The sequence below is a fragment of the Baudoinia panamericana genome (genome assembly GCF_000338955.1).
Source record: "Baudoinia panamericana UAMH 10762 unplaced genomic scaffold BAUCOscaffold_1, whole genome shotgun sequence".
Classification (NCBI taxonomy): Eukaryota; Fungi; Ascomycota; class Dothideomycetes; order Mycosphaerellales; family Teratosphaeriaceae; genus Baudoinia; species Baudoinia panamericana.
This window is the reverse complement of record NW_006911257.1, coordinates 777,576-803,601: the sequence shown is the minus strand read 5'-3', so window position 1 is coordinate 803,601 and position 26,026 is coordinate 777,576. Positions and strand designations below refer to the sequence as shown.

Here is a 26,026-nt window from a genome sequence, read left to right as displayed (position 1 = left end):
TGCTGAGGCATCTCGTTTGTCCGTCGTATGAATTGCGCGCTTCTGCTTTTTACCATCTGCGACTGCACCGTTTGGTGCTTCTTTCCTCTTAACGCCGCCCATTTTCACCACGTCCTACTACGGGGAAAGTGGACAGGGAGGCAAAGTCTAAAAAAGTGCAGACCGTACAAGTGTAATTTCATGTCCGAACTTTTCATGCTTCGGGGTTCGCTTCCCCAGGTTTTGGCTGAAACAGCTCCCACGTGACAGTGGCTTGCTGGCGCGCAACAAAGTGCTTCGGTCCCTGCGCTAGCGTCTCAAGTGTAAGGGGGACGCGCTGTGCTTCCATGGCCGATTACCTCTGTTCACTTTGTAGTACGACTTGTTGACCAAGTAACCCTCATTTCTTCGTACATTGTCGCATCCACGTCTATGAACGTCTCGGCTCGATAGAATCATTCTTTAATCGATTTCCTTCAGACTCTTTAATCCGCGCGGCTATAACCACATCGTACCGACACGGTCTATGCGATGCGTGCACCTCTTACTTTAGCAACCCTGGCGGTTACTCTCGGACCAGCTCTCGCACTCAACAAAGGCACACTCGGCTTCGCGTTGGGTACGAAGCACGCCGATGGTTCCTGCAAATTTTCAAGCGACTACGAGCAGGACTTTGATGCCATCAAACAGAGCAGCGGCAGCACTATTGTTCGTGGATATGCTGCTAGTGACTGCAACTGCGCGCAACAGATTCTTCCCGCTGCTCAGAAGAAGGGTTTCAAGGTTATTCTAGGCGTCTGGCCGGACACGGATGCATCATATGAAGCAGACAAGAGCGCCATCCAGCAGTATGCAGAACAATACCCGAATCAGGTTTATGCTGTCACTGTCGGTTCGGAAACGCTATACCGTGGCAACTTCACAGGCCAGCAGCTTCTCGAGAAGATTAACGACGTAAAGAGCGTCGTTCCTACTGGAGTTAAAGTCGGAACCGCAGACAGCTGGAACAAGTATGCAGACGGCACGGCAGATGCGGTCATCAAAGGCGGTGTCGACATACTTCTAGCCAACGCCTTTTCATACTGGCAAGGGTCGCAAGTAGGGCAAGGCGCAACTTACACCTACTTCGACGACATGCAACAAGCTATTGGCCATATCCAGACCGTCTCCGGCAGCTTAGATGCCATCGAGATCTGGAACGGGGAGACGGGCTGGCCCACGAATGGCGGAACGAACTACGGCGCTGCAACAGCAAGCACCCAGTTAGCGAGTCAATTCTACAGCCAGGCGGTATGCGGGCTCCTAGATTGGGGCGTCAATGTCTTTTACTTCGAGGCGTTTGATGAGCCCTGGAAGCCAACTTCTATTGGCGATAACGGTCAAGCTCAGGATGAGACGCACTGGGGTGCCATGAATGCTGACAGGAGTAAGAAGTTCTCGTTGCAGTGTTGAGCGGCTCGAAGTGGCGCTGGCGCACTTCAGCTGGACTAGCAAGGCGTATGATGGTTGATGCTTTTCTGCATCTGGAGCTGCCTCTTGGTTTGATGAGTCCACGATTTGAACGAAACGCAATTGTTCGAGAGGTGCATTGTGCTATCTCATGCCACGGCAGAGCCCGCGGTCTTGTAAGATCACAAGCAAGGGTATCTGAGCCCCATCACCAACGCCAACGCTAAGCACGCAGAAGATCAGTCGCATTTTATGCCCACGTTCAGTCTCCAAACCCGTTAAAGTCTCCGTCTCCGTCTCCGTCAACGTCGTCGTCGTCAGGCGCAGCTGTTTCAGCACCGTCTTCGGCCTTTTCACCCGCGCTCTCCGTGGCCTCAGGCTGCGCCACGTCCACAACCTGCCACTCCTGTAATCGCTCGTCCTCCAAGGCTTCTCGTACCCTCATCCGCACACTCTTCGTCACCGTCTCCTCTTCGAGCCTCCGCAGCGGCTTAAGCATAACACTCAGTGGTGCCCCATGATTTGGATCAGCCTTCTCAAGCTCATCCACGTAGACGTCCACAACATGATGCCTCAGTCCATTAGGCACTTTCATGTCCCTCGGATTGAGTGGAATAGCCTCCAGCATCCGCAAGTAAGCCCCGAGAAGCTCCCCATCCGCCCATCGATCCGCGGCGCATATCTCCCACCCCTTTCGCACGAAGCACCGAACAAGGTACAGATACTTATCCATCCTCAATCGGTCAATATTCGCCCACTCTCTAGCCATCGTCACCCAGAATGCCTCAAGGAAGCCCAGCACATTCTCTTGCCCTTTTAGCACGTCGACCAGATCTGCGAGGTCGCGCGATAGATTTTGCTGGTGCAGTGGCTTGTCCTGCATCCACAGGCAGTAGAACAAGCCTTTCCATAGCTTCAGTAAATCGAGCTGGGTGAAGAATGTCGGGCGGGAGGCGGAGAGGTAGGTTCGTAGGGAAGAGAGTGCGCGAAGGCGGAGTTTGCGGTCTGAAAGGTGCGCATTAGCGCTATCATATGCTGTTTGTCTGGGTATGGTACCGACCGCTTGACGCCAGTTGCTTGATGAAGGGGCTGGATTGCTGTGCCATATCTGCTATGCTCTGCTCGCGTGCAATAGCGACGGATGTTAAGGCAACTTTTTCTGGTGGGTTCGGCGTTAGCGTTCTATAGCCGATGCAGTATCGGCACAAACCAGAATGAGGCACGTGCATTGAGTACACCGGTCTCTGTAAATGAGAAGATGAAAACTGTCCGAATACAGCACCTGTAGATAGATACACATATTGCTATCCTCTTAGGTATCTAATTAAAAGTTTGGATCATATTAATAGGAAAGAAAATATAATCTAGACTAGAGTTAGGATATCTAGAGATTCTAAAAGAGGAAAGTGCGATTCACTATCTCAGATTAATTGAATTAAGAAACGTACACTCTTTGTATAGTTAACTTAATTAGTAACTCTACTACAAGGAAAGTAACATGAAATCGACGAACTACTCCGAACTAACTAGATGAGCTGCTTAGATGCCGACTTTAAGCTCTTCTTGGTCTACTTCTTCTTCTAACGCACGAGCCGCCTATACCGTGCACGCTTCCGCTGTATCTAAGGTACTCTGCCACAGGCTAATTAACGGTGTAAGTAAGCCCAACTAACCTGTGAGTAATACTTTGCACTAGACTGACCTTCATCCATAGAACGAACAGTACCTTGTACGCTGGAAGACCGAGCCGGAGTTTCCTGTTCCGCCGCGAGCAATATGCTCATGGCACAGCGTCCCCGAGCTCCAACGCTCACTCCACCACGTGCAAACCTACATTGAATCGCTCTCCAGGACGGCTACAACATCCACAGTGAACGGCGCCGTCAATCCTATTAATCGAAAGAGGAAGGCGCCCGGAGCGGACCCACTTTACTCACGTGACAGTAGTCTTGGCGCCAATGGTTCAGCTTACTGGAGCCGAGAGGCTTCGGTGATCAGTGTTGGATCCAGCAGTGAAACCTCGAACGAGACTCCGACTCCTGCAACTGAAGTCTACAATGGCGTTCTGCAGCGGAAGTCTGGCAAGATTACTGTGAAAAAGGCAAATACGATAACTTCACTTGCACTATCATCTACAGTTCACTTACATGTGGTACTAGTCACGAGACCCAGCGGTGGTCACCCTAAATGTAACGAAGCTCCCAACTCCGCAAATGCTAGAGGTCGCCGCTACCGCACCGACCAGTGTCGCAGAACGCACGATTCGTGAAGCTTTCGATCACAGTCTAAGCAAACTCAAGCATGTTCGCTGGGAGAACGGGGTCGATGGCAGTGCACCTTCTCTCAACTTCACTTTCGTTGATGGCTTCATTCTCCGAGATGGCGTGTACCGTCCGGATGCTTCAGCAAACGTCGGATGCACAAAACCCTGCAAGCCTAATATGGGCCAGAACGTCGGATGCGAGTACCCCAGGATGTGTACTTGCTTAGAATATGCGGCCGTGGACGAACCGAAACTGGAGCGATCGGATCCTGAGCGGTATGCGCTATACATCCATCAAAAGGAGACCGAGGGCTACTTCGTGGACACGGAAGGACTTCCCAAGCGCTTCCCGTACCAGAAGCCGAACGCGGATCCCAGAGTGCCATCTGTGCTTCTAAACTTCTACCTGGAGTCACGGTATCCGATCTACGAGTGCAACGAGTACTGCGCCTGCGGGCCGGTCTGCAAAAGCAGAGTCGTGCAGAAAGGCAGACGTGTGCCACTTGTGATCTTCAAGACACGCAATCGAGGCTGGGGTGTTTACTGCGACGAAGAGCTTGCCAAAGGTGAGTTCATTGACACCTACATCGGCGAAGTTATTACCAACGAAGAAGCGGACCGACGTGAGGCCAAAGCCGGCAAAGCCAAAGCCTCATACCTTTACAACCTTGACAAGTTCGATGGTGACGACGGCATCACGGCAGATACTTGCTTCGTCGTGGACGGTCAGTACATGGGCGGGCCGACACGTTTCATGAACCACAGCTGTGAGCCGAACTGTCGGCAATACACCGTGAGCCAGAATAAGCACGACCTGCGGATCTATGACCTAGCATTCTTCGCCATCCAAGATATTCCGGCGGGCACGGAGCTGACGTTCGACTACATGGACAAGGATGAGCTGGAGGAGGAAGAGGTGGTGCAGGCGAGGCATGCAGCGGCACTGGGTCCCGACAATATGGACAAGAAGCCTTGTAATTGCGGAAGTAGGAAGTGCAGAGGCTTCTTGTGGGTCTGAAGAGTTACCTTTAAAGCGTGCGCCATGCTTGCTGAAGTCTTTATGCTAGACCTTGGGTCGATGCGTGCGTTGGTGCGCTGACCAATCAGCAGCTTTTGCAAATGTCAACCATCTCCAACAGTTACCGTCTCCATGTTTACAAGCCTACAAACAAAGTATAGGCTTCCACGTTCATGAGGATATTGGGCCTCAGTGTGCTTCCGCCTCACTGCCTCCCGATGCCCCAGCCTCTTGTACGCCTGCATAAGCACTACTGTTTCAAGGTTACAAGTACCTTCCAATGTTGCCTGGTCCAGCCAACGATGTTCACCTTTGTTCGATTGGTACAAGAGGTTGACCGCACTGGCTGAGCCGCGAATTCACATCCAACTGTGCAGCATAGTTCTGGTTTACCTACATTCACCTCGTTTTGACTTCTATACCCGTTTCCCTCGACCAACGCCGTTCGGAGTCCACATGTGCACGCATACAATTTGGCTTCTTGGTTTGCAACCCGCGCTGGTTCGCTGACAAAACGAAGGATATCACGTTCACGACTTGATCGATCTACGACCCGTATGTTTGGGCAAGGCTGCTTCGACATCTGCAATCAGGACGAGAGAAGGACAAGTATATAGAAATCAAGTCTCATAGCCATCCTCAGACTGGCAGAGACGGTAACTACAATGCACTCCGTGACGTTCGTGAGCTTCGATTCTTACGAAGCGTTTAGAAAACGGCCGGGAACCCGGTCGCTCACGCTAACCGCGATTCCGCCCAGACTGCCGCCGGAGACCGGACCGACGAGCGTAAGGAGCGTAGTGAGGCGAACATGGTTGTTGTCCGCGCCGTCCAGAAGCTTATCAACGCGGATGATCTCGAGGACGTGAATCCCCTCCCGGCACTGTGCGCGTTCTCGTGAACAAGTACTGACAGATGGCCCAGACTGCGAGATTGAAGAAGGCGGGCGTGGAGGTGTTTGGTGATGCCGCATTCACCGAAGCCTTGTCGCAGGCTGCCATCACTGCTGAGTGAAACAGCAGACAGGCACCGAGGAGCAGAGATAACGGAGGTGGCCAATAACGTCAGTCGAGTCCTCTCTTCGAGGCCGCAGACGTATAGCTGGCATTGATGACGGCCAGAAGATCAATCGGCCGTGTGAACCTTGTTGCGGAGTTCGTAGCAGGACATGAGGTTATGACGTGCTAGGCCGGTAAGCTTCCCATGCCCCATTACCAGCGGAACCAAGCCTTGAGTACGAGCATAGCATGCGATGTCCTACACGTGCGCGCCAGAATGACCTAGCTGATAAATCGTGACGACACGCTTATGCTCAGTCGTGATGCTGGTAGGAAGCTGCTCCGGCTGTCGTACAAGCTCGATGCATGTTATTTCTGGAATGCACTTGGGTTTCTGACGAACACAACTCGACCTCAACCGTAGCCTCTCAGCTCAGGTCCAGCTTCCACAATCCATCGCCCACATAATGCCCCTCCTCAATGCCTGGCCCTTTCTTCTTCTCCTTCATATCCTTGGTACTCATCTTCAACACGCCGATCATACAAGCAGTCTCCTTGCCTTCTGCCTCCACTACGACCACATCCCCAGCCTCCAAGTCCTTACCATCCTTGCCCCATTCTGTCCCATCAGCACCTGGTAGTCGACCACCCGGACTCGTTAAGCCTGGCACCATGAGCGTAGCTCCTCCCAGCACGAATCGTATCGCTCCCCGATCTATGCGTATCCGCGGGAAAGCCCACGGGTACTGATGCACTATCTTCAGGTGCGGCATGATCGGGTCATCCATGTGCTGCCAGAACAGAGCCTTGTCATTGAGACAGTACAATGAGACTCTATCGGGTAATTTGACGATGTCGAGCTGCTCCTTCTTCGGTAGTATCTCTTCAATATGCGGTTCTAGCTTAGGGTACGTCTCCATTACTTTGGCTCTGACGGCGCGAGCTACTGAGCTCTTCACTTTGCTTTTGCTGCCAGCTGTAAAGTCTTTCTTGAACATCTTGGGCTATATCGTTAGGTCTTGATATGGCAAGACTGAAGGATTACGAGCGAGACTTCAGATGCAGTCCACGCTGACTCGTGCTAACTGCCCCGCTGTAACCTGGCCGGACCAAACTCCGCCATACCCCACCACGTGTGCCAAGGCGTGCCGATGCCCCGATTCATGTGGCCCAGAAAGTTCGATGAATGAGAGCCACGTTGTTGTCGCTGTTGTCGCTATTGCTGCTTCCGCCACTGATTGACTTCCAAGCACAACCACAATTGGAGACCGCCTGACACGACGCGTGTTTCATTCACGACAACAGCCGAGCTTTGACCGCACAGAAAGCGTGACTGCCCGATTGGGCAACGACGACAAAATGGTACGATTGAGCTGTCGCACAGCAATCAAAGTGCTGAGGTGCTGATGTGCTGATCCGTCGTCAGACGACCGACACTCGCAAGCGTCTCGCGCTTGCCATCGTTGACTTCCTCTCCACCTCGCTCAAGGACGGCACGCTGCAACCGGAAGACGCAGACAGCATCGAGATTGCATCGAATTGCATAGCAGAATGCTTCCACGTCGATCCGGCGGATGAGAGCGCAATGAAGGATGCGATTGGCGGGCAGAACCTTCTCTCCATTTACGGCGTCTACGAGAAGCTCAAGGGCAAGAGTGGAGCGAGTAGCGCACCACCACCTACTGGCAGCAGCACGAGCAGCGCTCCCAGCGCAGCCGGCGCCAAGCCCAACATTCCGAAGGAAGGCCAGAGTGGTGGACCGACCGACGAGAGCGAGCGTCTCAAAAGCCAAGGCAACTCCGCTATGCAAAGGAAAGACTACCCATCCGCCATTGAATCCTACACCAAGGCGCTCGAGATTGCGCCGCTAAACCCTATCTACCTCTCCAACCGTGCCGCCGCATACTCTGCAAACAGTCAACATGAGCTCGCCAAGAACGACGCCGAGCTGGCAGTCGCCACTGACCCTAAATACACCAAAGCCTGGTCTCGCCTAGGACTCGCCTGCTACGCGCTCGGCGATGCGAAGGGCGCCATGGAGGCCTATCAGAATGGCATCGAAGCCGAAGGCAATGGCGGCAGCGAGGCGATGAAGAAGGGTTACGAGACCGCCAAGCGTAAAGTGGAACAGGAGTCTGCCGGCGACGTAGCCGACGACGAGCCAGACCTCGACGGCACAGAGCCGACTCGTTCGCAGCCAGCAGTAGGCGGCGGAGGGATGCCCGATCTCGGCGGTCTCGCTTCGCTGCTAGGTGGTGGTGGAGCTGGTGGGGGCGGGATGCCCGACCTCAGCAGTATCATGCAAAATCCGATGATGCGGCAGATGGCGCAGAATTTGATGAGCAATCCGGATATGATGAACAACCTGATGAACAACCCGAGATTACGAGACATGGCGAGCAGATTTGGCGGAGGTGGCGCAGGCGGCGGAGGCGGCGGCATGCCGAACTTGAGCGAGATGATGAACGATCCATCCATTGCTGAGATGTAAGTTCCGCTCTGACTCTTTGTCCCATTGCCTATTCACGAGCTAAGATGTGTTGAAGGGCGCGGAATTTCATGGGTGGAATGGGCGGTGCCGGACGGGGAGCTGGAGCGGGTAATCAATAAGAACGGTGTCGAGGCCGCAGGCGGGTCGGCCGTATTGCCGCATGGGTGTTCGTACTTGTGCCGAGCCCGGCGGACCGACTCAAGCATGGAAGACATGACTGAAGCATAGAGGTACCACGCACCAAAGGATGGAACATAGGTGCATGAGGGTGGACTTGTTCATGGACTATCTGCATTACAATATCCCACCACGGTACAACGTGGCAACCGTCGCCGTGCAAAACTGCGTTTCTTCCCACTGGCAGGCGAACGTGTGATTGACATGAGCGGAGCGACCCTGTTCGGCCTTGGACCAAGCCTGCCAAAAGGGCGTCCAAGTCCTGCTGGTCTGCGTACCGCGTCCACGTAATATGCCTGCCCGTGGAATGAACGTTACTATCGCGCACGTGAGCTGTAGTTGATGTAAACCCGGGGAAGGACGTGCAGGCAGAAAGAGTCGTTCCATCGCTGCCGTAGGTTACGATCTGTCGTGAGCTGGGGATCTGCTAGTACACGGCGCAATTGAAGTATTCGTATGGCCTCGAGCGATTGGAATTCTGTTGTTTCCATGACTACAGTAAGCGCTTGGAAAAAGTCCTCTGGCGAGTATCGTCCAAGCAGTGCTAGCTCGGCCAACCCAGTCGAGATATGCATCTGAAGTAACACAGCGGCTTTGATGTTGAAGTAATGGAAGGATGCTTTTATTGACAAGGAATCAGAGCATCCAGAAAAAGTTCACGCCAGGTACGCCTGCCTGCTGATGGATCCCTCCAAGTATGCTCAATGGTGTACAGGCTGAATGCCTACAGGCGCCACGCAATGTTGTGCAATATCAGTTGAAGTTCGAAGAATACGGTGCATCATCTTCAAGCCGGTCATTCCGGCGAGTCGCAGACCGTTCAGAATTGGTCCAGGGCTTCTGGCCGTTACATCGTCGCCTTCAGTGTCGTGAGATCCGGCCCGTTCATGCTGTTGGCTGTCAAATGTCGAGCGAACAGCAGTAGATCACCACCATTTGAGTACAACAAGCGCTCAATCCTCGTCCAACCTCGCCTTCAGGCTCCCATCCACAACGTCAAGGAGCTTCTTCCGGTTCTTCAAGTTCAGCGCACCGTTCCTCCAGGCCGAGCGTAGGCTCTTGAATGCAGTGCCTTCTAGCCCAGCCGGCTCCGTTCTCACCATCTCAACATAGTCCTTGACGACACGGTCACGGATAGAATTGTGACTTTGTAGCGCCTGATCGTAGAATTTGGCCAAGTTCAGCAGCCCCACGTAGCTGCACCGGTCCTGAGAGTCACTGTGCGCAAAGTATTTGAACTCGTCGTACATCCTCGCATTGAAGTTGCGAATGAGGAAATGGCTCCAGAACTGGTACAGTACTTGCAGGTCGTACGGACAATTGCCGGTGGCAGCTTGTTCACGCTGACTTAGGGCTTTGTAACGGAGGCCAATATAAGGTTCCGGAGTCGTATCGTTTGGCAGATTCTGTGATGGTGACGTCTGCTCCTTCATCCAGTAAATCTCGGGCAGAGTCACGCTGTTGCTGCCACCGCCGGTACTACGCTCGAGAGGGTTTGTCGTGTTCGAACTTGGTGAGGTCATTCCCTGAGAAGGCACGCTAGCATCACCATCGGTGGCAGGCATGCCGTTGCTTGTTGTTTTCTCCGGGATGTCGCCGTTCGTCGTCTGCGGCATATGGGCGCCGTTCGTTGAAGACTTTTCTAGCTCGCCGAAGATGCTCCTCGAGTCGATCGAGCCATTTGAGAAAGTCCTGGCAGAAGCAGTGTGGTATGATACATTGCTCTTCGAGCGAGTGATGAGTAGAAGCGTGCTCATCTGGTCGTCGGCGAAAGCATCAGGCTCTATATCCCTGTCGTTGACAGGTGTTGATTGACAGGTTGGTGAAACAGCGTTTTCCCGAGCCGGTGACCTCGGGGCACGACCACGCAAGTCTTCAGCATGCAGTCCATCTGCGTCGGCTGGCTCCGGCATAGTCGAATAGGCAGCGGGGTGCGACACCATACCGTTCATTGGCGAGTAGACAGCATCGTACGAGTGGCGGTCATAGCGCTGCTGCACGCTAGGAATGCCTGCTGAGGCTGGTCCTCGCGTTGGCGTCCCGGTGAAGGCCGGGACGGCAGTCCTGTCAGGCAGGCGAAGTTCGTTCGGTCCGTCATTCTGTGCGCTGGGCTCGCGCTCATCCATAGGCACCACGAACTGCTCATAGCCTTCACGCTTCCGAACACGTTCTTTTCCGTCTTCGCCTACGCGGATTTCAACCGCATTCGACATAAGGCAGGCTTCCTTCAGCACGTTTCTTTCGTCAGTAAGTTGCTGCATACGATTAAACCGCGCAACCACGTCGAGGAGGACGAAGCCTTGCGAATCCATGTTCTTGCGTAGATACATGTCCTTGAGGAGATTGTCAATTGAAAAGTAGTAGTCCAGCTGCGTGATTACCATAGGCAAAAGGAAGTGCTGCTCAGCCTGCGGTCCGTACGGTACGGCCGTCATCGGGTAGCCATTGAAGTCGTACATGCCAGGAACGTAATGCGGCACTGGCTGGAGCTGGGAATGAGCGCCATAGGCGAAGCCATTACGGGGGTAATAGTTCTCGATCGGTATCGACTGCGAGCGAGGATTACCTCTTGCCCAGCCACCACGGTTCGATGACGGATAAGCAAAGTGTGCGCCACCTAGTGAATGATAGGCCGACGGCGACGGTGGCATCGTGTATGGTGATGCGCCTGGGAAGTCAGCATTGATGTAAGTGCGGGTGGTCGAGTGGCCGTTAGCGAACTCGCGCGCTCCTCCACCACCACGACCGCGGCCTGTGCGCTTGCTGCCGCGTATCGAGCCGTTCATCGCGGGCTCTTTGTGGTTATCGTAGTTGCGCGGCTCGCGTCGAACGTCTGACGCCACCGTTCTGTATGAATTGGCACCGTATCCGTTTTCGTGGGCAGGCTTCCCTGGCCTTTGACCGACTTCAGTCTGCGCTCCGGTCACCTCATGGCGTGGGATGGGCTCCGGGATTGTGTCTCCGCTGCCAGCGTCTGTTCCTGAACGTTCAGTATCGATCTGGCTAGGCGACTTTGTACGCGACATGTTTGATTGAGACTCCAGCCAGGTACTGACAGCGTCTTGCTGCGTTGCGTCCTCCGACCCAACCTTCGATGGGTCTGTCGGTGCCCGTGTCTCTGTGAAGTTCTCTTGCTTCGAGGTCTGCTCCGGCTGCAGACCAATCGTGTGCTCGCGTCTCGAGCCCTCACTGGCTGGATGGTTCGGTCTAGGTGGTGGTGGCATGGCTTCACGGTCTGCTGTGTTTGAGTGGCCGCGCAGAGTGGAGGTATCAGTATCCCCGTCAGCTTGAGTAGAAGAGTTGCGATGCATTGCTCTGTCACTACTGTTGCCGTTTCCGACACCACCACGGCCACTTCCGCGGCCACGCGTGCTCCCACGACCGCCACGATCTCTACTAGATTGCCCACGGAGTGGTATAATGGGCGTCTCAAATATAACCGTCGGCACGACTTCAAGATGGGTCCACTTAGGCTTGTCCCTTGGCTTTTGCGTTGGAGTTACGTCGTCCTCGACCGCTTCCGCGCCCGGCTTGCTTAAAGCGTCTTTGCGGTCCTGTTCTTGCGCGGTTTCTGGAGTGGGCCACGAGACCTCATCTCTGAATGTGTCGGGCGCGCTTTGGAGATTCGAGAGGCTTACACGTTCTTGTGGATTGCGCCGCGCTCCGGTGGCTGACGGAGCTCCCGTCGTGCAGGGTCTTGAACCCTGTTCCCGGTCGTTCGTGCGAACATCGTCAGTACGTCTGGTTTGTGCGCTGGAAGTCTTCCGCTGCAATCCCGCAGCACCACTGGTAAAGCCGGCGCCTTGTAGGATATTGCCAACGGAGTTAGCCTTCCTCCTTGACTCTGCACGCGGGCGCTGGTTCTCTCTCGTGGCGCCAACGTCGGACGACACATTCGAGCCAACTCTCGGTGCTAGTGATGATGGCGGTGCTGGCTGTGGGGTTGCTGTCTGAGTCTTCTGACGCTCCTCTGCCCTCTGCTTCCAGAAGTTGACTGGGGGTGGCGGCGCTTCTTGTAGTACCACTGGCTTCACAATCGTGGGTGGCTGGAAGGAGGACTCCTCAGCTTTTTTCTCATTCTTCGCCATACTGTCGTTTATTTGAGATTTGGCTTGACGTTCTTTGCGCTCGGCAATCCAAGCTGGCTCAGAGACTTGCGACTTGGTCTCCCACGTGCTCTCCGAAGACGTGCCATTAGTCTGCGCAAATGAAGAATCGTCGTCTTTGGTCGTGGTGCTGGGAGTTGCTGTAAGGTCTGGTGACGATACCCCGGAGCTTGCCTGGTGCGCTTTATCCTCGGACTTGGCACGCTCCACCGCGCTTTCCTTGAGAGACGCGCTCCTGCCCGATTCGGTCACAGGTTTTGAGGAGTCCGGTGTTTTCTCGCTCACGCTCGCCTCCATATCATCTGCCCAGTTGCTTGCACCAGTACTGACAACAGGTAGCATCATCGGTGTATTCGGTGCTGTTCCAGGCCCGCCCGAGGCAGGTTTGCTTGCTGATGCCTGTGCCTTCATCGCTGGTGAGCGACCTTTCGCAGCCTGAGCGTACGAAAAGCCGCCCGAACTCACGTTGACCACAGCCATTGCGCCTGTTTCCCTCGCTCCCCTTCTTCCAAGTGCAGGCTCCAGGCCGCCACTGACCTCTCACAAGGTCTTGCCCACAAGGGCTGGTGCCACGAAAGCGCCGCAGTCGTGTGCGTGAAGTTGACCGCAGCCTAATCGTAGAGATCCGACCCTGCGTCCTCCACCACTGTCTGCTGCCTGCCTACCGTTGCCAGTCGCGTTGCCCTCCACAAACAGTCACAGTCGCTTTCGAGGTTCGCTATCACTCACAGTCGCACGCGATGACCAGCCTTACCCTATTAGCAATGCAACAAGCGATGCGATGGTATGGTAGAGCGTGAAGCCAGGCCGAGGAGTGAGCGGAGGAGCGATTGCTTCGTCTGTCGCAGTCAGAATCAGTTAGGATTCAAATAATGATCCAGACAAGATTATCGGATTTGGTATGAGTCAAGTATACAAACAAAACATCACACGTGCTGCGGAAGTGGGCGGGAAACGGTGTACTGACCAGCAAGCTTCACGGTAGCTTGATCGTGCACGGCGGTCGAGCGATATATGTCGCAGAAAGGTAGTTACTCGCTCACGGGCTTACTATGGGTGGCTCTTGTCGTAGCCGCTGCGTCGTAGAATGTGTGCGAGCAACAACTGTCGGGGCGAGTGTGGGCGGATTGGGCGGTTGACGGAGGTGGTCGTAGGGTGTCTTGTGTGCCCGTGCGGTTGGATGTCGAAAAAGTCCAGCAGCTCCGGTCAGTGCACGTTCCTCGGCGATGAGAGCAAGCGGTGCCGACTTCGCCGGCGAGAAACGCTTCCAACTTCTTGCAATCAACTGACCGCAGACGCTTGCACGATCACCAACGCAACCTCTTGCTTGCGAGGCGGATCAAAGAACGAAATGAACGAAATGAAGGGGCCAGAAGGAGGTTTGTGCGAAGCCTGAACCTTGGAGCAATACCGATGTGGAGTCCGAGAAATGCTCGTGGCATCTAGCTTCCGCGACCTCTCCGCAATACTTTATGGTCGCTAAATAAGGTACCTTGATCGATCAGCCTCCACGCGACCTGCACATTTCGCACATGCAGTAGTGACCAACGTTCCTGCAGACTGCCGCGTGATCATCTTGGCAGGCCTACGGTACAGTCCCTGTGAAGACTATTGATATGCTACCGACGTGGGTGAGGGTTCAATGATACAGGAAACGAGTCTTCACGTCGCCGACAGTGCATCGCTCAGCGCAATGCGTTATTCGACGAGAAGTACCATGGCATCAGCCGCGCTACACCATTCGCATCATACGCGCTACCGTACAAGCCCTGATCTCTCCGTCTTCGTACTCGTTGACGTTGCTGCAAACACTAGTCGTTCCGGAGTCGACAAAGACTCTTTTGGTGAGTCGTGCTTAATGCCCTCTACGGCTGTCTTCCGAAGCTGGGATACAGTTGTACTGCGCTGGTGTGGCTTTACGTTCTCTTTTTCGACCAGCGATATGTATCTTGGTCCACACGAGCTACAGGGGACTCCCCGACGCTACGCTGAGTCGTATTGCCGCCCTCCTGGCCGGTTAGCCAAGGAGCTTCGCTGTATGGTTGTCAAAATCAGCCATAGCTAGTCCGTGGACGCTCCAAAGGCCGAACACGCGATTTATTGGTGATGGCAGCTCAACGACTGCTCCGAGGCGCGGAACAACTGATGCATCTGGGTTTCGCGTTGTGGAAGTCGAAAGCGAAGTCCTGCATGCTTCAGGCTGGTGTCGGTACTGGGGTTTTCCCTTTAGTATTCGACATCGCCAACTTAGTTGGCGGCCTGCTGGTTTCGTCACCTGTTCGATGCGGCGTCAGGAGCTGCTGCAAAGCTATGATTCGCTTCGACGTTTCCAAGATACTGGAACTGTGCTCAAAGCCCAAAAGAATGGAACACCTAACAACGATTGCGGCCAACCACTTCCTACTTTCCTCATCCTCTCCTCGAACCCTGCGTTCAATATAGCCCTCTGGTGCTGCTGCAGGGTTGGCAGCTGCACCTGCAACCAAGCCAATCCAGAAGAGCACACCGGCTAGGTGACCCCAGCAGTCGGATGTATCTGTGCGGCTTAGAGCATTCCGAACGTGGATGTGCATGGCGCAGCCTTCAACGTAGATCGCCCTGTGTGACAGGGTGCCAACCTGGAGACTCCGGTAGTGATCCCGAAAGCGAAGCTGGTTTGCTGCTTTTGAGAAGGGCACGCGGTTGATTAATGCCTGTGCGTAGATGTGAGAGGTCAGGCGAATAGCCTCGTACATATAACGGTCGCTCATACTTCCGAACTCCAGGCCTTCTCCTGCTTCGAAAGCAAAAATCCTTTCAGTCAGCACTTGCATCTCCGCACATATCGCAGTTGCGGCATGGTCCCCTTGCGGTGGCCATCGGACAGCGATGTCATTTTCATCACATAGCTCGAAGCATCTGCCTGTGAGCTGGCGAACAGACTCTAGCAAGCGATAAATGTGGCTCCCTGGGCCAAGTACATTAGCGATGGTCAGATAGCCCGAATGTCTGTAGTACAGTGGACATTCCGGCAAGGGTCGTACATGCGTCGGAGGCTTGGTTCGCTGCTCCTTTGCATAATCTAGGTACACCTTTTGCGGTAGGACCTCTCTAAGCGTCGCAATAAGATGCATGGTTCTGCAAGCGATCAGCCACTTTATCCTCGAATGCTTTTCCGGCTGGACTCACATCGTTGTGATACCCGCAAGCTGACCATTGACACCTAATGAGTTAAGACCCCCTCTTTTCTCTACCATAGCGCATAAGCCCGCCTGATGAACTCGCATCACGCGATCGTCACAACCCATGATCTCAGCATTAAGCAGGTGGAGCACGGCGACGATGGTGGCATCTGCAACTTGCATTTGCGTGTCGTTCATGCTTTGATTGATCATCTTCGTAACCTCCTTCCGTGCTAAGGCTCGCTCCACGCTCTCCCTTCGCGGGCGTTGGTCCGGGGTGTATAACGCTCGCCTCATAATATCATCATAAGCTGAGCTTATGCAAATAGTGCTCAAGAATGCGTGTCTGGCTTTGAGAAGCTCTGGAACCCAGGATTGGGATATGCTCCGGCTGCCGAAGTAGGTACTACCTGTTGCGGGACATCAGCGCACCGCCAAGCTATGTGCCTGCCAGGAAACCCACATCTATGTTTGAGCTTATTGACGTCGAGTGTAGCGTCATCGAACTCTGGCAATGTATCGAAGGGATCAAGCTGGCCGAACGGGACGTCCTTCGGATCCGTTCCCAAATACATATAATTGCGGTATCCCCCACTGATACCTCTAACCAATGGCGACAGTGGTGTCGAGGGTCCCTGCACAGACGTTTGCGGTACCTTTGGCCGCGATGATCTGCCTTGTGCGGATCTGGCGCCTATAGGCGCAACGTGCGTTTTTGGACCGTGTCTGGCGACAGTCATAGGGCCGGGGCGCTGGTTCTGCTGGCAAGCCGCGGAGGCGACGCTTGGAGCTGCAGCATGCGGAGGGGCTTCTGCTGGCTGAGGTCGCTTCGATGCCCTTCCAGCGGCTCTCGCTCGAGGATCTTGCGGGTTAGATGCAAGCCAGTGCTTCATCACGTGTCTACGATTCCGTCGAATTGTCTCGGGATTCTTTAACTGTTCATGGTGATCGACCACAACAAAGCGAACTTTTGTCCGGCTTTCCTCACTCTGTCCGCGACTGCTCCGAGACTGCCGCTGAGAAAGCGCTACGCTCGTTCCAGGCGTCGGTTGCCGTCCTCGATCGAGTTGGTTGTGGTCCACATGTGGCAGTGATGTGGTTAGCCGTGCATCCTGTAGAGACGCTGCCGTGGTGAGAGCTGGAGATGGTGTGTTTTCATACTGCGCTAGTAATTGTACACTTTCATCGAACGGCAGAAAGGGCTCGCGTCGAACATCAAGCGGCGAATCAACACGCGCAGTATCTAGTGAAGTTGCTGTCTCGCCGCTATTGAGATACTCTTCCAAATCTAGCGGAGGCCAGTGTGATGGTGTTGCAGACATCTTGGATGTTCGTAAACGTGTATTAATGGTAGTGCAGGCGTCTCAAAAGGATGGACAGTATGTAGAGCACCCGGCCTCAGTGCGCGAGGTACAATGCAAGGATCATTCTATCCTCGCAAGATAATCCGGAGTGGCACGCTTTCTCCATCTTGTCCACTTGATACCATCACAGCCAGTTGACGGCTTGATAGAGACTGGACGAGTATAAGAGTTCACAGGTACTCTGACAGTAAAAGTCATCAATGCAGATGAGGGAGTGGAGAGCCTTCTTAATCCCAAGGCGAAAGAGTGTACGACAGAAAGGAGAGGGGTTTGTCATGCCGTCTCCTCACCGCAGCGCTAACGGCGAGGATGGATGCCTACAAGCCTACATTGTGGGTGAGTCGGCAGGCTAGCATCTCCAGTGTAGAGTGCCGGCTGAATGTTATCCATAGGTTTCGTCACAGGGATCGTGAGTGTACCACCATCCGGACGATGAAGTCTATGTAGCGTGGGGCCCACACCGATTGACGCGTGAGAGAGATTGGCCCAGATGGACAGTACGGCCGAGTTCCACGGCCACGGGTTGCAGGCAAGGAGCGGTAACCGAAGTGCCACTTTCCGTGCTAGAAGAGGCAGTGCCCCGGCCCTCCCAAGCCCAATAGAGCTCGAAAAGGGTATTATTGCGCTATACACTGTTCGAAGCAAGAATAGATGGCGAGAATGCGGACGCGAATGAATGCAGTGCAGAACAGACAAACTTTTGCTAGCATACTGTAGCGGTGAACACAGAGGTTGGCTATTAAGGATCTCTGGACAACCCCGCATACCCATCTCCGTCGTAATACCGAGCCTAGGCTCTTGACTGCGCACTCGGTTTACCAGGCCAGATGAGGCGGCTACATCGCAAGACACGGTAGGATTGGTCAAGCTTGACGAAGTGGTATCGGCTCCCTGTGTTGAACGGCATACTCGCTAAGCAAGATCATGGCGCCCAGTACAGCTGAGCTCGAACAACTCTGCACCCATCTTAGCAGCAGTGATCAATCTCCGTTCTTCGATCGCGTCTCACCGGAGGTCGTGTGGGACGTGCTGGGTGTGTCCCTGCCTGCAACTAGACAACACGATAAGCGATCTAATGGCCACAAGGCACACATCCCGCTGCCGGACACTTCACAAGCCTTCGTAAGTCCGGGAGACAGCTGTACGGCTGGCAGCGAAAGCCGCTAATAGCACTCGCACATCCAGAGTCATGGAAAGAGGGTGCGCTTGGTGTCATTAATAAGGTACTGCGTGAACCCCTGCGTATGAAAGTCATAAATGCTATTAGCGGCGGCGATCAGTCAGATTGGGCGGTTGTTGAGTTGGAGGCAAATTCAGTATGCAAGAATGGTCTGTATGCCTTTCGAAGCGAGCATGGCGCCGGTCAAGCACGGCTGACATGGGCGCAGGTATGCCGTACCCACAACGCTACTCCTGGGCCATGCGATTCGACAACCAGGGCATCATTGTGCAGGTACGTTGCCGCTACTGTGGCTTCACCGGCATGCGAGACACTCATGTATCATGCGAGCTAGGTTCGTGCATACCTGGACTCTGCCCTGGTTCAGAAGGCGGTAGATGAGAATCGATAAATTCGTCGATGCTTTCGGCATACGGTACAATCGGCAGGTGGTACACCAGATGGTTGCTCGATTAGCATATGTGACACCGCCTGTGAGTCTGCAACCGTTGTACCTGTATCTCGGGGACTGGTGTATGTTGTAAGGCTCGTGCCAGCCGGATCCACAACTGGTCGGTCACGTCGCGCTTCTCTGCAGTGTTCGGTCAGCCCATTATGCAACGTCGACCGTTCCTCACGCGCAGTGCACATGCTGGCCAGCCTATTGATGGCACTATAATGGCAACACATCCCACTCATGTGCGAAACGATTGTACCCTCACAACGCAGCCACATTCTCGCTGCATTCGTTCTGCGCACTGGTGCGCTTCACCTGTGCAACCGACCTTTGCGACGTGCTTCAGCCAAGCTGCCTCCCGGAAAAGTAGTCTCCGCTGCGCTCCATATGTTGCCCATTGGCATGTGCTCGAGGTGGTGATCCATTGAAGAGCTGCCCGGCAATGCTTCCATGTCTGCCATTCCCCAGGTCAGCTGCAGCGAGCGCTACAGAAAGAGTATGACCCGTGGCATCGATCCCGAGGAGGAACCTTGCGACTTCCCCACAAAGATCCCAGTCCTGCTCGGCCGCTGCTTGCCTCAATAGCGTAGCAAACTTGCGCACGTGGAAACCCTCCTGTTCCTGCTCGAGCGCATGTAGTACGAGCAGATAGCCCGCAGCGGTCTTCAGTTTGTGCCGCTCGAGAGACTGCTCGAACAGATCCTGCACGGGTGGCAGACAAGAAAACAATGTTCGCCAGCTTCGCAGCTCGGTCTTGCGCGTGCAGTTGACGATGACGTCGAGGTAAGCTGAGAATGAGGACAAGAAAGAGAGTACGGTCGGTAGCAGTGCCGTCTCGGGTGGCAGCGGTGGGCTGTCGACTTCGGTATCCAAGACATTGTGCAGCAGAATCTCCAGCGCATGCGAGAAATACGCTAGGTGCTTATATGAGTCGGCAAGGTGGAGCGCGGCAGGCGAGTTGTAATCGGCAAGATGACTTCGCAGCAGATGAGGCAGGAACAGCTGTGTCCTGGTGGCCAACCGAAAGAACGAGAAGTTGACATCCCTGCGTTGGACAAGATCGGGATCGAGGCCTTGAACTATGCCCTGGTTAACCAAGACGGAGACGGGGTAGAAGTCCATCGATATGCGGACAGTGTTGGGAAGATCTCTTCCCAGATCCGAAGGCGCAGACGCAAGAACATCCTGCACATCCGACCATACCTGACAGCATTCTCCGTCGAAATACCAAAGAGAGTCGCGGAGACTGTGTCCCAGTGGGCCCGTAAGCAGACCGGTCGGCCTGCCATCGAGCAGATTCGGAGCGCGCAAAGCGGCCACAGCGTCTGGGAGGTCTCTCTGCAGAGAATAATATTCGACATTCTGCGCTATCACCCGCATATCGTACTTCAGCTCGCCGTACTCATTCGTGGACGGCTGGAGTAACACCAGCTTGCCGTCCACCAAGAAGATCACAGAAGCTGTAGCAACATCTTGCGAAGGGTCACCATGTTCAAGCTGGGCCTCAGGCAAAAGCCAGCTAAGGGCGCGAACTCGCAAGGGGGCTCTGATGATGCCGTGAAAACCGATCTGGCCGACCTGTACAAGCTTTGCCGACGAATTCGTGAACGTTATGATGTAGTGCAACAGCGTATTGTCGTAAGTGTAGACCAGGAGCGAGTCGCTGCCAGATGTTGTTGTCAGTATTGCTGGTGCGTTAAGCTCTTCAACATGCATTGTGCGCTCAAGCGGCTTCTCTCGGGAGAAGACGCGGATCTGGTATCTGCTCACACCTTCCATAGATGCGATCAAGAAGTGCTGATGCCAGCACATGCCGCCTCGCACTGCAAATTCCTGCTCCTTGACTGAGTCCTCAAACGCCTTCCAGCGCCCACTCGCCACACTATAATGGGCGAATCCACGCCGACCAGCTACAGCGACATACTTACTGTCGGAAGAGATTACTGCGAGCTTGATCGGCCAATTGCTAACAAGGTACTGATGTGGTACGCGCACCGTATGCCACAGCGACTGCTCCGAAGAAAGCGCAGTCAAGTCAAGTATCTCGTGGCCCTTGTAGAAGCTGATGGAGTCTGTTGACTGCAGCAACCCCCTTGCGGTGTTGGCTGGACATAAAACAGCTGCCGCAGCGTTGCGAGCAATGTCTTGTACCGTAATCGTGTCATCATAATGGCTCAGTGTGACGAGCTCACAGCCTCCACCCAACCAGAAGGCATCCTTCACACCATCTAGCCAAAGCTCATTGTTTGCTTGCGAAAGCATCCGATCGGCCACGAAAGAGCTGGCCCCAGTTTTGCCGTACACGCTCCACATAGCCCATCCGTGCTGATAGCCCGCAAACATGGAGCAACCATCTGGTGAATACGCCAGATGAGTAATTACGCCGGAGTGTGTATCCGAACCTCGCAGTCGGACGCGATGCGAGAGCGGCACATTGCCAGTATAGTCCTTCACAGCGTAGATATCAATCTGACAATCACTACGGCCGACCGCGATAAGCGAAAAGCGAGCATTGATCGCAACCTTGACGGCTGCAGAACTTGCGGCATCTGGCGTATGGAAACAGAAGCCTTCAAAGGTAGTGCCTCCACCAGTGGATCCCGCAGGTTTGCACTGTACAGCATAGGCTTTGCCGTCGCTGGTGACCCAACACATCAAGTTCATTGGTCGGTCGTGCACCATATCTGCGACAGTGGCCTCGTTGTTGTACCATGGCATCCGAGCAAGCAACTGTGTGCTGGTTTGAGACGCGCCGCTCTCGGCAACCCAGCGGATGCACTGAAGAGCTGCCGGTTTGAGAGTAGCTACAACAAGCTCGTTATCCAGAGCCAACAACTTGCTGACTCCGGCGTCAATCCGTATGACCATGCGAAAACGGAGAATGACTTCGTGAATGCTATCGCCGGCTCCTTGTGCAGTGTCAGCTGCAGCCTCACTTGGTCGCCGAGTATACGCGTCGTTACCACTCCGTTGAGCCCGGCGATGCGAATCCGGGAATAATATTTGATACACCGACGCATATGGATCCGGAGTAATGGCGTACGTGATCAAGTAGCCTAAAGTCGTCTGCACGACAACAGTGAGGCCATCTGGACGCAACGACAGATCACAAGTCGGTCCATAAGCCTTCAATGACCGCGGAGACCGCACCGCAGCGGCCAATGCGACAAAAGGTTTAGCTTGCCATACCGTCAGCGTTGTACCAGTAATGGTGACCACAACGTCGCCAGAGCGTGAGATGCTCGCTCCAAGTATCACGTTGGTCGAGTCGCCCCCCGTCTTCGCGAGGTCTGCCTCCCCTCCTTGCGAACTGTCTGCTGCTCGCTCAAGCTGCGGCAGAGTGTCCTCTTCTCGCTCCTTCGGCCTTCCATCCGCGGGCAAGTGGCTGCCGTTTGCATGGCCATTTTGGGCGTGATGCTCTGCCGAGTTGAGTCCATCATCAGACAGCAAGGTATTTGACAGTGATCGTGGATGCTTGGTCAACGAGTACACTCGGGGCGTGCCAATGGGCCAGTACATGACATGCGCTCCGTGACTCGGTGCGGTGCAGGAACGATGTCATTGTCGCGATCTTGAAGAGTCGTGCAAGCGCTGTTCACGGCATCGACACTTGAATCTCTCATCAGTCATGGGGATTGGCATGGCGGGAAAAGGTATATGGAAGACACGGCATGTGACCGTCGGCCCGAGCGAATCAGTCTCCGGGGGGCTGACCGCCGAGAGCGAGACGCTCACAACACCTCACTCTTCAGCGTTCCTTCCCATTTACCTTCCACCACCCATGCCAACCATGGCTTGAAAACGCCCTCGGTTTGTCTGTTTGATAACTGTCGCGATGGACGACTACGCAAGCTCTGACAGCGAATACACCAGCTACTGGCGAGACTGGGTAAGTGCCTTCCGCTGCCAACCATAAGATGCCTACATCAAGTACACAACGTTTATGCCAATTTGCTCGCTTTGGATCGGTACTACATGTCGATGAGATGCGCTTGATCTGCGGCGCAATGCTGTGGGCCGTACACTTTCTTCCACCTTTCATGCCCATCATCAGAATACTGCGGAACATTGCACGTCACAGCGAGAGCGCAATGCCTTAATCTTACTCTTGCTCTCCAAGTAGATAGCCAGGCTGCGCACCAGTATAAGCGTCTCGGCTATAATCAACAGCACCCTGCCCAGCAACTCTACACTCCTGCATAGTCCAGCAACATATGGATCCTGATTACATTTAGGCTTACCTCTATGCAGTTCATATCTTCCCGAGGCAACGAGTACTTTTGCGAGATTGATGAAGACTATCTCACAGACCGCTTTAATCTCACCGGACTTAATACGGAAGTGCAGTACTACCAGTATGCGCTCGATCTCGTCACGGATGTCTTCGACATGGAGGTCGATGATGACATGCGAGAGCAGATAGAGAAGGCTGCACGGCATCTGTACGGTCTGGTGCATGCGAGGTACATCGTTACTACGCGGGGCCTGGCGAAGATGGTATGCATGTCAACGCAACGTTGTCGCTTCGGTAACTGATGGCTCACTACTCGCAGATGGAAAAGTACAAGCAGGGCGTCTTCGGCAAATGTCCTCGGGTGATCTGTGAGGCGCAGCACCTTCTTCCCATGGGCCAACATGACGTGCCCAACGTCTCTCACGTGAAGCTTTACTGTCCGAAATGCGAGGACATATACAATCCCAAATCGTCACGACACAACAGCATCGATGGCGCCTACTTCGGGACCAGCTTTCACAACATACTGTTCCAGGTTTATGGGACGCTAATGCCGCAGAAGACGCAGCGACGGTATGAACCACGCATCTATGGTTTCAGGGTGCACGCAAGTGCTGCCTTGATGCGGTGGCAGGAGGAAAGGCGAGAGGAACTCAAAGACCGGCTACGTCAGCGAGGCATTGAAACGGGATTCGAGGAGGAAGATGACGGCGACGAGGATCTCGAAAGCGAGGACGATGAGGTTGACGACGACCAGGAAGGCATCGACGACATGTTCGAAGGCCAGATGCAGGCTGTTTGATCTCACAGATGGCGTAATTAGCAAGTTGGACGGCTTTACTGCCGTTACGGCGCTGGGACGGCACGGTGTTTAGACAGCTATGATACCCTCAATGCGAGCAACACAGATGTTTTGTTGCGATAGAGTGGACGCATGTTGGATCGGTTAGCGCGTTCGCGATGATACAAGGGTATGTGAATGTTGCGAACAGCATGTGCGCGTCGCTAGCAGCCGACCAAGCCATGGAACTCTGCATATCTTCGTCGCTTCACGAGCACAGCACCTCCGCGCCTCCCATCCACGGACACACACCTTCGGCCACAGACTCTCACCTCGACTGGGGATGAAAGGGATCCTTTGGTAGTGCTTCCTAGCATCAACCTCTCGCCTCGAGCAGACATCACACTGCGCGGACGAAGTGAGGTTGAGGCTCATTCACGTGCGTCACTGCTAGGTAATGGCTCACTCTCGACCTCTACACACACATGAATACTCTGCACTTGGATAGGCGACACTGCTGTTACTCTAACTCCGGTGGTAACTGCTACATCAGTCTGCGGGTCTGGATACATTGCGGCTGGCCTGGACGTTGTGCCATCGACGCCACTGAACTTCACACAGTACCATGGCGGCCCAAGCTTACAACCCATTCGATCACAACCCATTGGAGGTCTGCGTCCGAGTTATTGCCGTGGCTCCGAGGCTTTCTGATTAACATTCTGTAGGTCAACCAGCTCATAGCCCTCAACCTGGAAAGCGACTTCGATATCTGCAGGTACCGCCTCGCTTGCAAGTCCACACTCGCCGCGGTTGACGAAGATGGTTGGTCGTTCTGGCGACGCCGCTTCCGCGCCTCCTTCGAGCCTCCTTCGTGGACCGACCGCGGCAACTTTGTGTACAAGCGGGCATACCAGAAACGGCGCAAAGCGCTTATGTATGGCGCTAAATTCGAGTCGGCTGTTGGACGGAAGAAGCCAGTCCCAGATGAGGTCCGGAAAGGCACACTCGCACTCGAGGTACTCCGAGACCTCATCGTTGGTAAGTGAAGGAAGACAGGCAGTGAAACCCCAACAGCTGACACTGTGTAGACTCGTTCTCGGAGAAGAAGGACGATGCAGATGGAGATATGGTCTACGAGTCAGTCAATCTGGCTCACCTCGAGAACTTCACAAACAACCATGACTTGCTCAACGTTGTCCTGTTCGGCGTGTGCCGGGTATTAAGCGACGCCGCAGGCCTTCCGAAGCCCCTTCTACAGGCTGTCCAAGTCGTGCTCTCGCCGTTCCTGTTCCGTCTCGATCGACACCTTCAACACTACAGCTTTCCGGACTCACAGCAAGTGGTCTATGCTACCGCAGAGACGTCTGAAATATTTGGCGGTCTACATGGTCTAGAGATTGATATGGAGTGGGTTTTGCACCACATCAACTTCTGGAAGTACCACATGGTACGCGAGGCCGAATGCACACTATTCGAAGCTTTCAGTGAGCTCGATGTGGAAGACCGGCCCAGGCTTTGGGACCAGAAGCTGAAGCAGGGCGGGAACAAGCTTGGCGTACACTGGAAGGGCAGCTATGCTTACGTTGAACGCAATGTGATCCAAAGGATCCGCAAAGGACAAGGTCACAAGAGCCAGATTCCTGACGAGTTCGCGGGTGACTCGCAGACAGCGTGCTTCCAGGACATGCGTCTTGATCTCGTTGACGACTCCATCTGGCCTCCATTGTTTGAAGAACACCTTCACTCGCTCGCTCCGCCCGAGAATCGTCTTAAGACCCGAGCTCAACATCGCACCACAGTCACGAGAAGCCTCGCGCCTTTTAAACCCATAAACTTCCAGTTCAGTGGAGAAGGTCATGACTCCACGGAGGCCTTCCGCGCTCGAGGCTGGCTGAACGCATTGCCGCCGCAGCAAGGCATACCAGGGTGGCAGCGCATGACGATGATGAAGTATTTTGAGGATCCAGACACCGGCACCATTGACGAGGATGCGATGTGGGCCTACGAAGGCGTCGTCCTGCCAGGCGGGCAGATAATAATCGGCAGATGGTGGTCGCCAGGTGACGGTAGAGGAGAGCACATGTACTCTGGACCCTTCATCCTCTGGTGTGTGGATGGGCCAAGGTATGCGGGAGACGCAACGTCGCAAGTTGACGATGATGACCTGCCATGAGCTCGTGTGCCAAGCGTTTGGGGCGATGATCAGAAACGTGGCTTTGGCCGACTGGTACCTTCAGGCGAGGAAAAACCTCTGAATCATGGAGTCGGAAGGTATAGATTTAATGGTGGATTCAAAGATTTGGTCTTGGTAATATGGCAAGTAAGGGCAGATACGATGCCACCATTTTGAGGATACAATGTATCTCTAGCTACTTGTAACAGCTTCGCG

General features: G+C 54.3%; 13 protein-coding genes across 13 annotated transcripts; 6 read left to right on the top strand and 7 right to left on the bottom strand.

Moving 5' to 3' along the window:
• The first annotated feature begins 331 nt into the window (after positions 1–331).
• On the top strand, positions 332–1,561 carry BAUCODRAFT_181087 (glycoside hydrolase family 17 protein). Its single transcript, XM_007673720.1, has one exon. The coding sequence runs from the start codon at positions 511–513 to the stop codon at positions 1,429–1,431; it is 921 nt and encodes a 306-aa protein (XP_007671910.1). The 5' UTR covers positions 332–510; the 3' UTR covers positions 1,432–1,561.
• A 129-nt stretch (positions 1,562–1,690) lies between these two features.
• BAUCODRAFT_118466 (uncharacterized protein) lies at positions 1,691–2,534 on the bottom strand (the record flags this gene model as incomplete). Its single annotated transcript, XM_007673719.1, has 2 exons — positions 1,691–2,433; positions 2,489–2,534. The coding sequence occupies 2 exons, from the start codon at positions 2,532–2,534 to the stop codon at positions 1,691–1,693; spliced, it is 789 nt and encodes a 262-aa protein (XP_007671909.1).
• Positions 2,535–2,879: 345 nt separating this feature from the next.
• On the top strand, positions 2,880–4,838 carry BAUCODRAFT_100172 (uncharacterized protein). Its single transcript, XM_007673718.1, has 3 exons — positions 2,880–3,082; positions 3,143–3,529; positions 3,588–4,838. The coding sequence occupies exons 1-3, from the start codon at positions 2,972–2,974 to the stop codon at positions 4,707–4,709; spliced, it is 1,620 nt and encodes a 539-aa protein (XP_007671908.1). The 5' UTR covers positions 2,880–2,971; the 3' UTR covers positions 4,710–4,838.
• An 11-nt stretch (positions 4,839–4,849) lies between these two features.
• BAUCODRAFT_180723 (uncharacterized protein) lies at positions 4,850–5,421 on the bottom strand. Its single transcript, XM_007673717.1, has one exon. It carries the CDS (start codon positions 5,290–5,292, stop codon positions 4,960–4,962), a length of 333 nt encoding a protein of 110 aa, XP_007671907.1. The 5' UTR covers positions 5,293–5,421; the 3' UTR covers positions 4,850–4,959.
• A 501-nt stretch (positions 5,422–5,922) lies between these two features.
• BAUCODRAFT_180721 (uncharacterized protein) lies at positions 5,923–6,998 on the bottom strand. The gene has a single exon (XM_007673716.1). It carries the CDS (start codon positions 6,703–6,705, stop codon positions 6,136–6,138), a length of 570 nt encoding a protein of 189 aa, XP_007671906.1. The 5' UTR covers positions 6,706–6,998; the 3' UTR covers positions 5,923–6,135.
• A 508-nt stretch (positions 6,999–7,506) lies between these two features.
• On the bottom strand, positions 7,507–8,371 carry BAUCODRAFT_180887 (uncharacterized protein). Its single transcript, XM_007673715.1, has 3 exons — positions 8,245–8,371; positions 7,674–8,194; positions 7,507–7,614 (listed from the first exon to the last, which is right to left on the bottom strand). The coding sequence occupies exons 1-2, from the start codon at positions 8,266–8,268 to the stop codon at positions 7,808–7,810; spliced, it is 411 nt and encodes a 136-aa protein (XP_007671905.1). The 5' UTR covers positions 8,269–8,371; the 3' UTR covers positions 7,507–7,614; positions 7,674–7,807.
• A 957-nt stretch (positions 8,372–9,328) lies between these two features.
• BAUCODRAFT_61582 (uncharacterized protein) lies at positions 9,329–12,961 on the bottom strand (the record flags this gene model as incomplete). Its single annotated transcript, XM_007673714.1, has 2 exons — positions 9,329–11,475; positions 11,566–12,961. 2 exons carry the CDS (start codon positions 12,959–12,961, stop codon positions 9,329–9,331), a joined length of 3,543 nt encoding a protein of 1,180 aa, XP_007671904.1.
• A 1,004-nt stretch (positions 12,962–13,965) lies between these two features.
• BAUCODRAFT_181078 (uncharacterized protein) lies at positions 13,966–14,611 on the top strand. Its single transcript, XM_007673713.1, has 2 exons — positions 13,966–13,969; positions 14,041–14,611. Exon 2 carries the CDS (start codon positions 14,124–14,126, stop codon positions 14,544–14,546), a length of 423 nt encoding a protein of 140 aa, XP_007671903.1. The 5' UTR covers positions 13,966–13,969; positions 14,041–14,123; the 3' UTR covers positions 14,547–14,611.
• BAUCODRAFT_180712 (uncharacterized protein) lies at positions 14,612–17,133 on the bottom strand. The gene is made up of 3 exons (XM_007673712.1): positions 16,106–17,133; positions 15,650–16,052; positions 14,612–15,598 (listed from the first exon to the last, which is right to left on the bottom strand). The coding sequence occupies exons 1-3, from the start codon at positions 16,962–16,964 to the stop codon at positions 14,677–14,679; spliced, it is 2,184 nt and encodes a 727-aa protein (XP_007671902.1). The 5' UTR covers positions 16,965–17,133; the 3' UTR covers positions 14,612–14,676.
• A 797-nt stretch (positions 17,134–17,930) lies between these two features.
• On the top strand, positions 17,931–18,520 carry BAUCODRAFT_20765 (uncharacterized protein; the record flags this gene model as incomplete). Its single annotated transcript, XM_007673711.1, has 2 exons — positions 17,931–18,128; positions 18,161–18,520. 2 exons carry the CDS (start codon positions 17,931–17,933, stop codon positions 18,518–18,520), a joined length of 558 nt encoding a protein of 185 aa, XP_007671901.1.
• On the bottom strand, positions 18,521–22,276 carry BAUCODRAFT_29073 (uncharacterized protein). The gene has a single exon (XM_007673710.1). It carries the CDS (start codon positions 22,139–22,141, stop codon positions 18,965–18,967), a length of 3,177 nt encoding a protein of 1,058 aa, XP_007671900.1. The 5' UTR covers positions 22,142–22,276; the 3' UTR covers positions 18,521–18,964.
• Positions 22,277–22,457: 181 nt separating this feature from the next.
• BAUCODRAFT_118459 (uncharacterized protein) lies at positions 22,458–23,658 on the top strand (the record flags this gene model as incomplete). The annotated part of the gene is made up of 3 exons (XM_007673709.1): positions 22,458–22,511; positions 22,874–23,119; positions 23,176–23,658. 3 exons carry the CDS (start codon positions 22,458–22,460, stop codon positions 23,656–23,658), a joined length of 783 nt encoding a protein of 260 aa, XP_007671899.1.
• Positions 23,659–24,362: 704 nt separating this feature from the next.
• Positions 24,363–25,810, top strand: BAUCODRAFT_61254 (uncharacterized protein; the record flags this gene model as incomplete). Its single annotated transcript, XM_007673708.1, has 2 exons — positions 24,363–24,671; positions 24,743–25,810. Coding segments are annotated over 2 exons (1,377 nt in total), but the record flags the coding sequence as incomplete, so codon positions are not given.
• Between the last annotated feature and the right edge of the window lie 216 nt (positions 25,811–26,026).

Excerpts from the sequence above, each read along its gene's own strand:
- BAUCODRAFT_181087 (XM_007673720.1), top strand. The coding sequence starts at position 511 with ATGCGTGCACCTCTTACTTTAGCAACCCTGGCGGTTACTCTCGGACCA.
- BAUCODRAFT_100172 (XM_007673718.1), top strand. The coding sequence starts at position 2,972 with ATGCCGACTTTAAGCTCTTCTTGGTCTACTTCTTCTTCTAACGCACGA. Across the intron at positions 3,083-3,142 it reads GCCACAGGCTAATTAACGGT|AACGAACAGTACCTTGTACG; the intron begins GTAAGTAAGCCC and ends CTTCATCCATAG. Across the intron at positions 3,530-3,587 it reads GCAAGATTACTGTGAAAAAG|TCACGAGACCCAGCGGTGGT; the intron begins GCAAATACGATA and ends ATGTGGTACTAG.
- BAUCODRAFT_180723 (XM_007673717.1), bottom strand. The coding sequence starts at position 5,292 with ATGTCGAAGCAGCCTTGCCCAAACATACGGGTCGTAGATCGATCAAGT.
- BAUCODRAFT_180721 (XM_007673716.1), bottom strand. The coding sequence starts at position 6,705 with ATGTTCAAGAAAGACTTTACAGCTGGCAGCAAAAGCAAAGTGAAGAGC.
- BAUCODRAFT_180887 (XM_007673715.1), bottom strand. The coding sequence starts at position 8,268 with ATGAAATTCCGCGCCCTTCAACAC. Across the intron at positions 8,195-8,244 it reads AATTCCGCGCCCTTCAACAC|ATCTCAGCAATGGATGGATC; the intron begins ATCTTAGCTCGT and ends AGCGGAACTTAC.
- BAUCODRAFT_181078 (XM_007673713.1), top strand. The coding sequence starts at position 14,124 with ATGATACAGGAAACGAGTCTTCACGTCGCCGACAGTGCATCGCTCAGC.
- BAUCODRAFT_180712 (XM_007673712.1), bottom strand. The coding sequence starts at position 16,964 with ATGTCTGCAACACCATCACACTGGCCTCCGCTAGATTTGGAAGAGTAT. Across the intron at positions 16,053-16,105 it reads CAATAAGCTCAAACATAGAT|GTAGTACCTACTTCGGCAGC; the intron begins GTGGGTTTCCTG and ends GTCCCGCAACAG. Across the intron at positions 15,599-15,649 it reads CTTGCGGGTATCACAACGAT|AACCATGCATCTTATTGCGA; the intron begins GTGAGTCCAGCC and ends GATCGCTTGCAG.
- BAUCODRAFT_29073 (XM_007673710.1), bottom strand. The coding sequence starts at position 22,141 with ATGTACTGGCCCATTGGCACGCCCCGAGTGTACTCGTTGACCAAGCAT.